General features: G+C 37.4%; 1 protein-coding gene across 1 annotated transcript; it reads left to right on the top strand.

The window, feature by feature from the left end:
• Positions 1–2,567: 2,567 nt before the first annotated feature.
• On the top strand, positions 2,568–8,401 carry LOC136715698 (pancreatic triacylglycerol lipase). The gene is made up of 12 exons (XM_066693055.1): positions 2,568–2,616; positions 3,345–3,499; positions 4,356–4,481; positions 4,577–4,711; positions 5,126–5,234; positions 5,414–5,533; positions 5,630–5,749; positions 6,729–6,847; positions 7,226–7,355; positions 7,501–7,612; positions 7,872–8,039; positions 8,223–8,401. Exons 1-12 carry the CDS (start codon positions 2,568–2,570, stop codon positions 8,284–8,286), a joined length of 1,407 nt encoding a protein of 468 aa, XP_066549152.1. The 3' UTR covers positions 8,287–8,401.
• Positions 8,402–12,830: the final 4,429 nt, after the last annotated feature.

Here is a 12,830-nt window from a genome sequence, read left to right as displayed (position 1 = left end):
GGATCCACTATCCCATGGCGAAAAAATGAAATACGGTAGCTAAATATTTGGATTGTTGCATATGGGTGACTATTTTGGCCATAACCTAATACTTCAGATGTTTCACATTTAAAATAAGTAGGCTCAAACACAAGGTTTTATCAAGGTCAAATGGTATCTCTTCACGAAAATGTAAAATAAGAAGACTTGCCTTTTTTACACATATTTGTATGTCTTGTGGCACTTAAAACAATGTGTTCTACATAGAATTTTGGAATTATTTTTAAATATGCAAATGCATCTCTCACAAAAAATACAATGAAGTACCTAGGTACAGAGGGACATGGGGAAACTCAGAGGGCATCACTTTGGTGGTGGATTGGCTCAGGGACCGCCCATTCACTCCCTGACAATTATGCTAAACATTTAATTTTCTTCCAACTTCCATCCATCCCATCCTTTTCAAGGGTGATTATGGATACACCATCTTCTTCTTTGGGACTATGGTAACTCAAGTACCCACTTACAGGATTCATATTTTAAAAGATAAATGTCTGTTTGCCAAGCCAATCAGCTTTTGAATGGATCCCTTATCACAGTTAATTATTAAATCACAAATATAAAGGTGTGAAGTGACATAGCTATGTTTTTTGGTGAAAGTAAGAATACTGTGCCTTATACGTTAGGTTTATGATTATTACTTTTTCATTTTTGACCATACAATGATATTATTTGTATTGTTATTATTTATTAGCAGATGCCCTTACCCAGGGTGACATACAGTTTTCACAATATTGTTTTTAAAAGGATTACAAAGTGCATTGAATACAATCAGTACCAAGTACAATAAGCATTCATCCTACTACAAATGAGCTAACAACCTCGTAATATAGTTAAGTCCCAAGTATGTGCTAAGGGGTAGGGTAGGAATGGGAGAAGTTACAGTAACATTTTACATTTTAGAAGTGCTAACAATACATATGTCAATACAAATGTCCCTTTAACTATTACTTGAGCCAATTCATTAATTCAAATGTAATGATCAAACAAAGCTGCATCTTTGTACCTTCATGCTTTGATTCAGATGCTGATTTAGTTTTGCAATGGCTCACCCTTTCCACCTTATTTTTACTTGCATTTATTTCTTACACTTTGCCTGGTATAGCTTCCAATTTGTCAATTTTCTCTGTGCCTTGTTCTCCAGCACACATGAATACATTTTCTTGTTATTAGGATGCAATTATGTCTTAGGAACAATTAAAGAAGAAACTTACAAAGAAAATAAACAGTGACGAGTTCATGCTCTACTTATGATGAAGCACTCTTGCCAAAGTTCATATTGCATATTTTTAATGCATTTTTACATTACATTGCTCAATCTTTAGCGATGGCAATATACAAATATTTATCTATTCAAGATCTGTACAATCTCAGGCAATGCGATCACTATCTATGAATTATCAAAGGCCATCGACAAAGATCTTATTCTAAGTGATATACTATTCACACAAAATATGATGCAGCAATCTTCCATTATTGACTTTAAAGAAAATGAATCATCCACTCTCTGATTTTGGGGGTTCCAAACAAATCAAATGCAGCCCTGCAAGAGTCAATGTATTATCACAATACAGATTCAACACTTAAAAGAGATGGAAGGTTCAATTGCCTTGATCACATTTATATAGTTAATCATATTGTCCTCTCCAATAATCTGCCAACCTTAAATCCTTCCTGTCTCAAAATATTGACTCTAAGCTCTTTATTCTCCATTGTGCAGAGCTGTGAGTTACCGTCCCACTAGCAGATTTTTCTATGTATTCACCTTCTGCTGTTTCTTTAGTATTTCTGTTTGATGGCCATGCTAATGCTAGTCTTTTCTCGTGACTGGAAGAACATTTTGGCACACATGCTCAGAAAGTTGCAAAGCACAAAATGAACATTAATTGGACATTGTCCCAGGAAGAACACCGGATGAAAAAGACCCAAGCACCACATTAGAGAAAAGAACTGCATGGTAAAGTAGGATTTTGGTGAAAGATCATTTCTCTTGAATATACACTATAAGCATTGTCAGAAGCAACTACAGAATGAGAGTGACAATTATATTTTTCTTTTTTTTTCTTTTCTATGTTTATATATAACAGGGTAAAATTCATTCATAGAAAGACATATTGCAAGCAAACGTACTTATGTAAGCCTGTTGATACGTTCTTCCTGCCAAGAGTTCTAGTACATTTTCCATAAAATGTTATTGATGTCAAAGACCTTCTGAGGATTTTGCTTATGCTGCACCTTCACATTGTTAACTGATCTACTAGTCTTTTTAACTGATCAGGTCCTTGCTTATCGGCGATGTGACATGTTATAAAAAAGGTTTATCTCTCCATCTGTTATCTGCAGTTGCTAAGCAATTGACAACCTGCGTATGCAAATGTTTATCTTTGTAGATAAAAATAAGTATAAAAAGGATGAATTTTGACATTAGATTTAAATCTCTGAAAGGTAACTGGTCCATGAGTATTTTGGGTATTTAAATTCTTTAAAAAACTTTATCTATGTACATAATTCTCTACATTCACTTTCAGATGATTGCTGTGTGGACCACCCTGGTACTTTGTCTCACCACAGTGGCAGGTATGTCGGTAAACCATATGCTTGTTTAGTTTTATTTCAGTCATTATATTTGATCTTCAGAGTATCTGAGTATCCTGTTATCTGAGCTCTGTATTGGCCTGTGTTTCTGTATCTGCTTAGAGTGTCATTTGTCATTCTAACTAGTAATTCAATTCTAAATTTTACCACAGCAGGGTTTTAGGAAACAGGGTGAGATACTGCATTCAGATACTCTACTATGTAAAGTCTTCTTAATCCCTTCAGATAACTTTCTTTTCATAGCATATTGCTAAAAATGTCTCTTTCAATTTTTGAATTAATGAACGCAAGGAGCGGACGGTGGACATTATGTTCAACATCAGATGTGGTTGTTGTGGTCACTGAGTGCTGCAGTACATGACCATTTGTTGACTAGAGTGCTGGAGAAAACTGGCAATGCACCCCTAGCTAAATGTATTTAATTGTGATTGAAGAAAGCGATATGCACTTGTTGCTGTGAATACCTGAGTAGCCACACCTGATACTGTACAGCTGTAACTGATCTCACTGTGACCAAGAAAGGCAATTAACAGTCAGGGTCATCTAATCACTTGTGGTATTTTCATAATATAATAAATTAATTGCAGTTTTCTGTGCTAAAGTGTTCTTCAAAGCACACTTGTTCTGCTGTTCTGCTATCTGGGGATGTCTATGCCTGATTCTGACTAATTGTTTTTGGGATACAATTGTTTTTTTTTAAATGTCAGCAGGGGAGGAGGTCTGCTATGATAGACTGGGATGTTTTGGAAATGACCGGCCCTGGGCTGGAACCATCCAGAGGCCCATCTCTCGGTTACCCTGGAGTCCAGAGAGAATTAACACGCGTTTCCTGCTGTTCACCAGGCAGAATCCAAACTCATATCAGGTGAAACCCAACTTTCACACACATCATGGTTTTCTTGTGTTATAATTAGGCCCTGAGTTTTGTATGACTAAACTACAGCTTAATAAGACCAATCATACACAAATACAGGGCCCTCTTTATAATGTAGTAGATTTATTTCTAACAGCAGCTTTGTGAATTTATTGTCCCACAAAAACTAGTTTTTCTAAAAAATAAACAACCGTTTTTTGGCTTTGTCATATTTACAGGAATCACCCATTTTGAAGTTAAACACATTTCAGAAATAAAAGCATAGACAAAATGATCTCCCTGTTGTTTGACAATACTAATGAATTAGTATTCAATCATTCACTGTCCCTATTTCAATAATCTGAAGTCAATTTATAGGCAGTATCAGCAACTGCTTGTAGAGCAAAAAAAAAAAAAAACCCATTAATTGGAAGGTGCAGAGCTCCATCTACAGGATAGTTTGGTAATAATCACACATATCTATCTATGGACTCTTCTTTCTTAAATAGCCTTTTTAACCTGCTTTCTAACCTGAGTTCTTACCTGGTTGGGGACCCAGTGTTTTGTGGGTTGCCTGAATGTTTCATGATGCCTCTTGATCTAGGCTGATCAAAGCGAGAATAAAATGCATGCAGACAAAATAGCCTTGTTACACTGGATGCTTTTTTCATTTATTTACTGTGAATAAGCATGCATACAACCATCCCCAGTTCCCACTTTCATGATTTTAACAGCAGGTTGACTTCAAAGTGTATTAAAGTAAAATGAGAAAGCAAGTTTAGGTAATAAAACATCAAATTTACAACAATGCTGAACAACATTTTTATTTTTATTGTGTGTGTGTGTGTGTGTGTTGCACAATAAACAGGATATATCAGCTGTCATTCCATCAACCATCTCAGCCTCCAACTTCAGGACTAACCTAAAAACTCGTTTTATTATCCACGGCTTCATTGACAAGGCAGACGAACTCTGGGTCGAGGACATGTGCAAGGTAGGGGATACAATAACAATTTATCTGGTATATATATATATATTAACAACAAAACAATTCATATAAATACTTTTTTGTTGTTTTTTGTTTTGTAGGCGTTACTTCAGGAAGAAGATGTGAACTGCATCTGTGTGGACTGGCTAGGTGGTTCTAGATGTCCCTACACTCAGGCTGCTAACAATATCCGTGTTGTTGGAGCAGAGATTGCATATTTTGCAGAAGTTCTGCAGGTAATGATAATGCAGCTTAAGTTTGCTTATGCACAAGGGTGATTTGACCTTCATGCAAAAGGAAACACGAGTGAACTTTGCTCTTGTATAATTCTCGATTGCTTTTTCCCTTAAATCGTATGTTTAGTCTCTTACTGGCAGGCCATGATGGTTATTTCTGTGTTTTCTAGCACATTTTGTTTTTCAACCAATTTTTGATGAGTTGTGTTAGATATTTTATTATTTTTATTTAAATAATCAAATAAAATTCAGCACCCATTATCCTACAGATCCAGATAATTGCAGCATGCTTAAGTAGGAACCACCATTTTACTTAAGCAGATACTTTTTTCATTGATGAATTATGAGTTGCTATTCTTAAATCTGAAAAACAAATTCCGTACAACAGCTTCTTGTTCATGTTTCATTTGACAGACCAACTATAATTATCACCCATCCAATATTCATCTCATTGGTCATAGTTTGGGGGCTCATGCCTCCGGGGAGGCTGGGAAGAGAAAACATGGCATCTCAAGAATTACAGGTCAGTAATCATTTTCTCAGAGGGCCTCATCATTTTTTAAATTTCTGCCAATTACCGTCTTTGTTGCCATTCGGAGAAGGTACATCTATTAATGAATTGTCATTTAAGGATTAAATTGTCCAAGACATAACTGGAGCACAATTTAAAACCCCAACTCCCTTTTTTCTTTAACTTACAAGGCCTGGATCCGGCGGAACCCTATTTTCAGAACACCCCCATTGAGGTTAGACTTGACCCCAGCGATGCCGTGTTTGTTGATGTCATCCACACTGATGCTGCCCCGATGGTCCCATACCTTGGTAAGGCCCTGATGAGAAAAAAGATTGATATCAAGTCTGGGATGCCAATGTTTTGTAATACAAGTAACCCCAAAATGTATTTCTTCCCAATGTTAGGCTTTGGAATGATGCAGGCTGTTGGCCATGTTGATTTTTATCCAAATGGTGGGAAAGAAATGCCAGGATGTAACAAAAATATCATGTCTGATATTGTGGATATCAATGGAATCTGGGAAGGTATGTAATCTATGTAAATGCTACTCGACTAACTAACTAACTGAAGCTAACTGACACTAATATACAGGACACCTGCATGGTCCCTTTTGACCAAATGTATTATTTTTATTAAGATTATTTTATTTTATTATTGGGATTCAACATTTAGAAATACAAGTTGTATTCTTCAAAACAGGCGACCATTGGTGCTCAGAACAGATATTGTAAAACATATATCTCCCTAAATAGAATAGCTGTATAGAAAATACAGAGCATATGGTACAGCAGAAACCTTTAATGAAACCCACAAAAAAAACCATAAAAACATATGCAAATAGATCTTATTCCGGTCTGGGAGACATCTGCTGTTGTAGGCATTTTAATCTCAATATCAGTGCAGCCAAATTGTGGGTCTGGCTTGACTAAAAGTGAGGACTGAGGCATTTCAGTAACATAGCTTGCTTGTTTACACTACAAAATGCCAAATGTTTGTATAGCATGATAAGACTTTGACAGATAGAGTGTAATAATCCATTCAGATATGGCTTGAACTCACTTAGGCTAAAGGAACAATGGCCTGGCTGTGTGGAAAAAACGTTGTGTGCAATAGCCAGGGAGATTGTGGCGATGGTGCTGTTTGGGGATGATGGAGGCATGTGAAGCAATGTATGCTGGGAAAGTAGAGTTTAGGACCTGTATTTAAACATGCTGTAGGTGGAATTAGGCTCTGAGCGCTCTCCCAAAATTGCATTTGCAACTCCTAAAAGTGTGAAAACAAACTGCCATTGTTTAAAGACATAACTACAACTGTTGCATGTTCCACAAAGTCTTATTTTTTAATATCATTAATTGTTTATAACTGAGAATTTGTTGAGTTTAAGTTTGTTGCATGTTTTTCCTTCACCAATTGTATTTCAAAGTGGACAAAATGCAGTCTGAGGTCGTTTTTAATTTAAAATATAAAATCTTTTTTTGTTACGTATTTTTTTATATCTTTCAGGAACCCGTAACTTTGTTGCCTGCAATCATGCAAGAGCTTACAAATACTATATTGATAGTATCAAGGAGAGAGACGGGTTAATTGGATATCAATGCTCCAATTATGAAGATTTTAAGAAGGTAAGCAGAATATATTTTTCAGAGAACTATAGAAATTAGTTTTCAGGCCTAGTTATTTGCATACCTTTGATGTGGGCAGGAGAGTTGTAAGTTACATAACCAATAAATCAAAGGTAAAAATATTATGTTTTAATTTAAGATATAAATACAACTGCATTTAAAACATCTAGGTAAATCCATTCAGTAAAATGTAACATCTTTAGATTTAAAAAGAGAATTGTGTGTTTTTGTTCAATAGTATACAGATTATTGTAAAAACATATAGGCACTGTATATACTGTATGTCAGCTTGGGACAATGCCATTTATCACAGTCTTCAAGATCTGCTGTGTTTATTTGGAGTGGAAGTCATCATCTCTGGTTGTCATTTTTGTATAGGGCAACTGTGCACAGTGTATGAATGGGGGATGTCCACTAATGGGACACTACGCCGATACCTATGAGCTTCCCAATGGTGCTGTAAACCAACTTCTATATCTCAACACTGGGGATGCAGTACCATACTCACGTGAGTACATTGTTCAAGTACTATCAGTTATTTCCATAAATACCAGTCTGTGGATTATAGATTGTCCTATGGCATTAGTTTGTTTTTGTATTTTTTCCCACTAAGATTGATCTGTGTTTTGACTTTACCATTTGTGTTTTCTCAGGATGGAGGTACATAGTATCTGTAAAAGTAGCTGGAAATCAGGATGTGAGGGGGTTAATAAACATTTCTCTCTTCGCAAATGAACAAAACACAAGACAACATGAAATCACCAAGTCAGTATTTTTCATTTTATTTCAAATTACATGCACATGTATCCTCATGCTTTGATCAAGGGCCACTGTTTGCACTCTTGACCATACTTGACTCTGCCACACTTGACCATATTTTATATTATCTGTTTATTCTATTTATCAATTCAAACTATTATTCAGTATGTTTGTTTGTTTGCATGTATTTACTTCAAATTATAGTTTATATCATTTATATTTTCATATATCAGTTGAGCGCAACTCTCATTGGTTTTCATGACAGAGGGAAACTGGAACCAACCAAAATGTACATCTCTGGATTTGACTCAGAAGTGAATTTGGGTGACCTGACTGAAGTGAAATTCCTCTGGGATAACAGTGAAATTAACCCTCTGCTGCCGACACTGGGAGCTGAAACCGTGACAGTTCAGAGAGCACAGGACGGAAAATTGTGAGTATAATATCACAAATTGATACATTTATCCTATATATCAATTCTCCACTACAGAATGATAACAAAATGAAAACAATGTTTATTTGCAGATGTGTGATGCTATCTCCACTAGTCATGCTAATACTTTCACTAAATAGTCTCTATTATTGAATGACCATATTATTCTGTTTTCTCTTTTAGATTCCGTTTCTGTGGAAGTGGAACCGTTCAAGAGAAAGTTCTGCAGACACTGACACTGTGCTAAAACACACAAAGATAGTTTTTATTTGATCATATTCTCCATTAAACTGGCTATGTGAAGGACTTTAAATTGTCGATGGATTGAATATATAATTTTCTGAATAAATGTTGAATCTGTAGCCATCATTTCTGTCGTTTTTTTTTATTGAGGTAGACTTAAGAAAAAGGCTTGTTTTTTATTCACATTGAGGTGCTGTCATATAAAAAGTTAAAGCTGAAAGTGTTACATCAAACAAACAAAAATGTTTTAGAATTCTGACGTAACAAAGGAATGAAGTAGCTATTTTATTATGAATCTTATTGTATATTTGTGTAAGGATAATGCTGAAAGTGCGCCTCCGTGTGGTGAGATAGAGACACAACAGTATTACTTGAACAGTGAATGCACCTCCCTCAGTGAATTGGTTACTGTCGATGGAAAGGCCATTCTGCCTGTTCAGGAATTGAAAAGCATGTTTTATGAGAACAGACCAAAGGAGCTAAAAACTAATTATTCAAATAAAAGGGATGAGCAATTATCTGAAAAGCATATAAAGACGGACTCCAGCGGTCGGTTTGAGTTTGACCAAAAGGATCGGAATTACTCTCACATCAGATGGGACCGTGTTTTGCGGTCGGTAGAAAATGTAACTTTTTGGATACAAACACCAAAGTCACATTTGGCAGCTGGGCTCCACTGAACCCAATCCATCCTGTACTGCACAGCAACGTGCCCAGGCGGTTATAGGTGTGACTTTACAGTCGTACATGACTTATACAAAGTACGAACTCACTTTATATTATCTGTTACTGCATATCAAATACTTGTGAATATTTTAATTCAATATGTATATATGAATATGTGACGCCAACAACAAGCAGCACGTGTTTGGCGTGTGAAACCGCGTAGGCCCCAGACCTGGGACTGTCGTAGAAAACGGGATGAATCCATAATTTGGGGGTGCTTGTTTAAATGTAGAAAGTCTATGTACTTCTGTCTTATGACTGCTTTTTAACTGCAAAACCAACTATAAACCTTCAAACATGATATATATTCAAGTGATTTCATTAATAATAATAACATTTTTCTGTGTTAAAAAAGTGTTCAGTATAGGTTTTTCATTATTAATGGGATACTTCGGTATTTTGGCATTTTAGCCAGATGTCTTACTCACCTAGAGTCATACGAATCGAAACCTTTTTTATTATGTTCCTCCATTTTGAAGAAATGTAATGTGTCGTTTCGTTAGCTCAGCACAACTGATGGAAGTAAATGGTCGCAAGACGCGGCCTCTCAAAAGCCTTAATAGTCTCTAATAGACTTTTTAAATACTCAAATGGTTGGCCATTTGTCATTTGTAGTCTCACAATTATATTCCTAGTAAATAAATAATTCAACACATTAATTAATTTCACATTTCAGTTTCACATACATGGTTTACGGACTACTTTTTGTGGTGCCCGCGCTCTCCGTGTTTCCATTTCCGCACAGCGAGCGTATCCTTGCGCTGCCTTATCACAGCTCATGACATGCGTAGTTCGGCGAGATAGTTCCACAGGAAAAATGTGTTTAAGCATATTCATCAAAATACTTCAGATTTTATATAGACTTGTAGAGCATACTTAATGTACAAATGTGCTATCCACCCAGCTTTTGAGTATTTAAAATATCTATTAGCCGGCTATTGAAAGTCTTGAGCCCGTTTGCCCCAGCAATTGTGCTATACTAACCAAACGATAAGTGATGGCAGTGAGTCGATTAATTTGGTTCATGTCGGTCACTGACGCAGTGACTCGCACCAGTGCAGCCCGAATCAGGACGGGTTACAGAGACTAGAACCGGAAAGAACGAGTCGTTCACTGCACAGCACAAAAGCGAGGAAAATACGAGATTTGACTGTTACAGTTACAGTTCAATACAGTTGTGACAAATATATATTTAAAATCCCGGAGATAACAACAGTTTGAAGCATTAACATTATTTAGCCAACACGATTAATCTAATTAAATTTAATATATTGATTGGACAAGGGCGTCTGCAAAGCAATATTATTATTATTATTATTATTATTATTATCGTTACATAAATGTCTTACGCATAGGTGTATCTCAATTATTATTAATATGAATAATTATTATTATAGGTCATTTTGTTGATCTACCTCAAGACGACTTGCAAGTATTAATAATAATTTGTGCAAAATGTTTTACGTGTATAAAACATTACAAAAACAGACCTCATATCGATTTATTATATATTTTTGTTTTGTCCTGCAGACGTACCCAATGAATACGGACTGTAATACACACACACATTATGTACAGTAAATATTGCATAAACGTCTAATCTCATGTTCTGACAGTAGTCTATACTCGGTCTGGATGATGTAACTGACGCCATTTTGGCTCATACATATTTATTTCTTACGCACTAAGCAAGAGGGAATTTGGAACCAACATGGCGCACACGGTCTTCAGCTTCACAGCTCTCACGACTGGCCGGGACGACCGAGTCCGCCGCTCACTGCTCACAGCGAATCAAGAGAGCCGATTCAATGCGTCACTGATGCGATTCACATCGGTCACCAAAATGATCGCGAACTGCACGTCTACACCGTACCTCTGCCAGCTGCAGGCAGTGAAAGAGAGCGCAGTCAAGGAGTTTTCCACCGTAAGAAAATCCTTCACTCTCCCATTTTATAGTTCGAGTCACTGATGATACTCTAGGCCCCCTTATAATGACACAGGACTGTGGCAGACACTGGTGTGTGTGGGGATGGAAACATTTCTATAGCCCTGACCTTCAGGTTGAGGTGTTACAACTTGGCGTAGTCGGCTAGGATTGTGTTTGGTGTTGCATTTTCTTTGACATTAAGCCCGTGGAAGGTTCTGAAGGACATTAATGTTTCCTCCCTGGATGGGACCCCTGTGGGTAAAGTGTACTGGTAATGCTGAAATAACAGTACAAGAGTGGGAAGAGAAGTTAAAATGTATGTCTGAGAGTGCACAGCTTGATTGGGGGTTGGGCTTTCCCAAGAGGGAGTTTGCTGTTCTCCCAGAGAGGGACCGCAGTAGTGCCTAAGAAGTTTCTGTACATTTAAAAGAGCTTTATGGAAATCGTGCCCCTGCCTCTGTTGTTCGCTCTCCGTTTTTCAACTGCAGACAGAAGGCTGAAGAGAGTGTCTGAAGGTTCGCCCTGCGTCTGCAAGAGTGTTGTGAGCAGATGATGCCCGAGATGCGAAGACTATGCACAATGAGGATCGGATCCTGCGGGATCAGTTTTTTGCAGGAGTGCGAGAGGTGAGCTTGCGGCGAGAGCTGTTGGCTGGTGTTGCCCAGAACGATGACTTACTGAAGTAAAGAAGGAGGCTGTGATGAGGGCTGAACTGGAGGAGGGATCTGAATTTAGCTGTGCCTCTACTGATGTGGCAACTAGAAGTAGACCGTGGGACGGGAATCTGCAAACTCTTACGCGAGAGCTGAGGACTGAGTTAGCGAAGGAATTGGAGGACACGGTCGGTGGTCTGTCCCAAACTATACTACAGGGGATTAGAGCTGACATTCAACAATTAGGAGTTGGCAGGTGCTCTGGGAGTTCCTCTTTACCTCCTGCTTACACCTCTCCAACCCCTAGACATGCAGGTTATGATGGGACTGGACGCCCCATTTGTCATGTATGTAAGAAGGCGGGTCATATTGCTCACTATTGCCAACAGCAATCACCCCAGCCAGCTTTAAACTAGTGCGTCCTGCTGTTGTGGATCAGACGGTGGGAAGTGCTGCATTAGATCCCTCTAAAGACTATTTTCCAGCTAATTTAGTAGGACAGTGCCCCATGATTGAGGTGTCTATGGATGGGGTGGGTGTGTCCTGTCTCCTTGATACAGGTTCCCAGGTCACAATGATTTGTAGGAGTGAGTTTGAGCGAGTGGATGACCGCTATGATGCAATGTTATCAAAACCAAATTTTCTAAATAAAGGATGCATTGAAAATGCCACAAACACTATCACCCCTGTAATGCATTCTGTATGACTAATTCCTTCAGTGTATGCTTTTTTTGATAGCAGATATAGCCACCCTAAAATTTCTCAAAAATGTGGCCCTTAAAACATGCAAATGTGAAACGTTTGTATTTAATTAACAGTGCAACACCTGCAGTGGTCTGAGACCGCTACACTAGCTATCTAATCACGTTAGATGAAAAATGAAATGTGTTATGTGCTTGTAACGTAGTATCACATGTGCATCTGCAGAACATGTTTAAAACATGTTTTGCATCAGAACTTTTGAATGCAATTTATGTTTCCTAGTAATGTTTCAAATGTAGACGTTCAAATGAAACTGCCATGAAAAGTGCATGTAGTTTAAGTAGATGCTTTGGCTTATAACAGTACAGCTAATAGAATCATTGTGAAACTGATCTACAGTTAAGTTAGGTAGCTAGCGATCTTGTATTGGCTAGTGTCACTTGCTGGTTTCTCTACTCTATCCCTAAACTTATACAGTTTTAATTGTGCAGTTTACTGTTGATGCTAAATAGCTTGCTGGTTAGACAGGTAAGTGAAGGG

The sequence above is a fragment of the Amia ocellicauda genome, chromosome 20 (genome assembly GCF_036373705.1).
Source record: "Amia ocellicauda isolate fAmiCal2 chromosome 20, fAmiCal2.hap1, whole genome shotgun sequence".
Taxonomy (NCBI): Eukaryota; Metazoa; Chordata; class Actinopteri; order Amiiformes; family Amiidae; genus Amia; species Amia ocellicauda.
This window is presented reverse-complemented; position numbering and strand designations above follow the sequence as displayed.

Excerpts from the sequence above, each read along its gene's own strand:
- LOC136715698 (XM_066693055.1), top strand. The coding sequence starts at position 2,568 with ATGATTGCTGTGTGGACCACCCTGGTACTTTGTCTCACCACAGTGGCA. Across the intron at positions 5,534-5,629 it reads CCCGATGGTCCCATACCTTG|GCTTTGGAATGATGCAGGCT; the intron begins GTAAGGCCCTGA and ends TCCCAATGTTAG. Across the intron at positions 8,040-8,222 it reads AGAGCACAGGACGGAAAATT|ATTCCGTTTCTGTGGAAGTG; the intron begins GTGAGTATAATA and ends TTTCTCTTTTAG.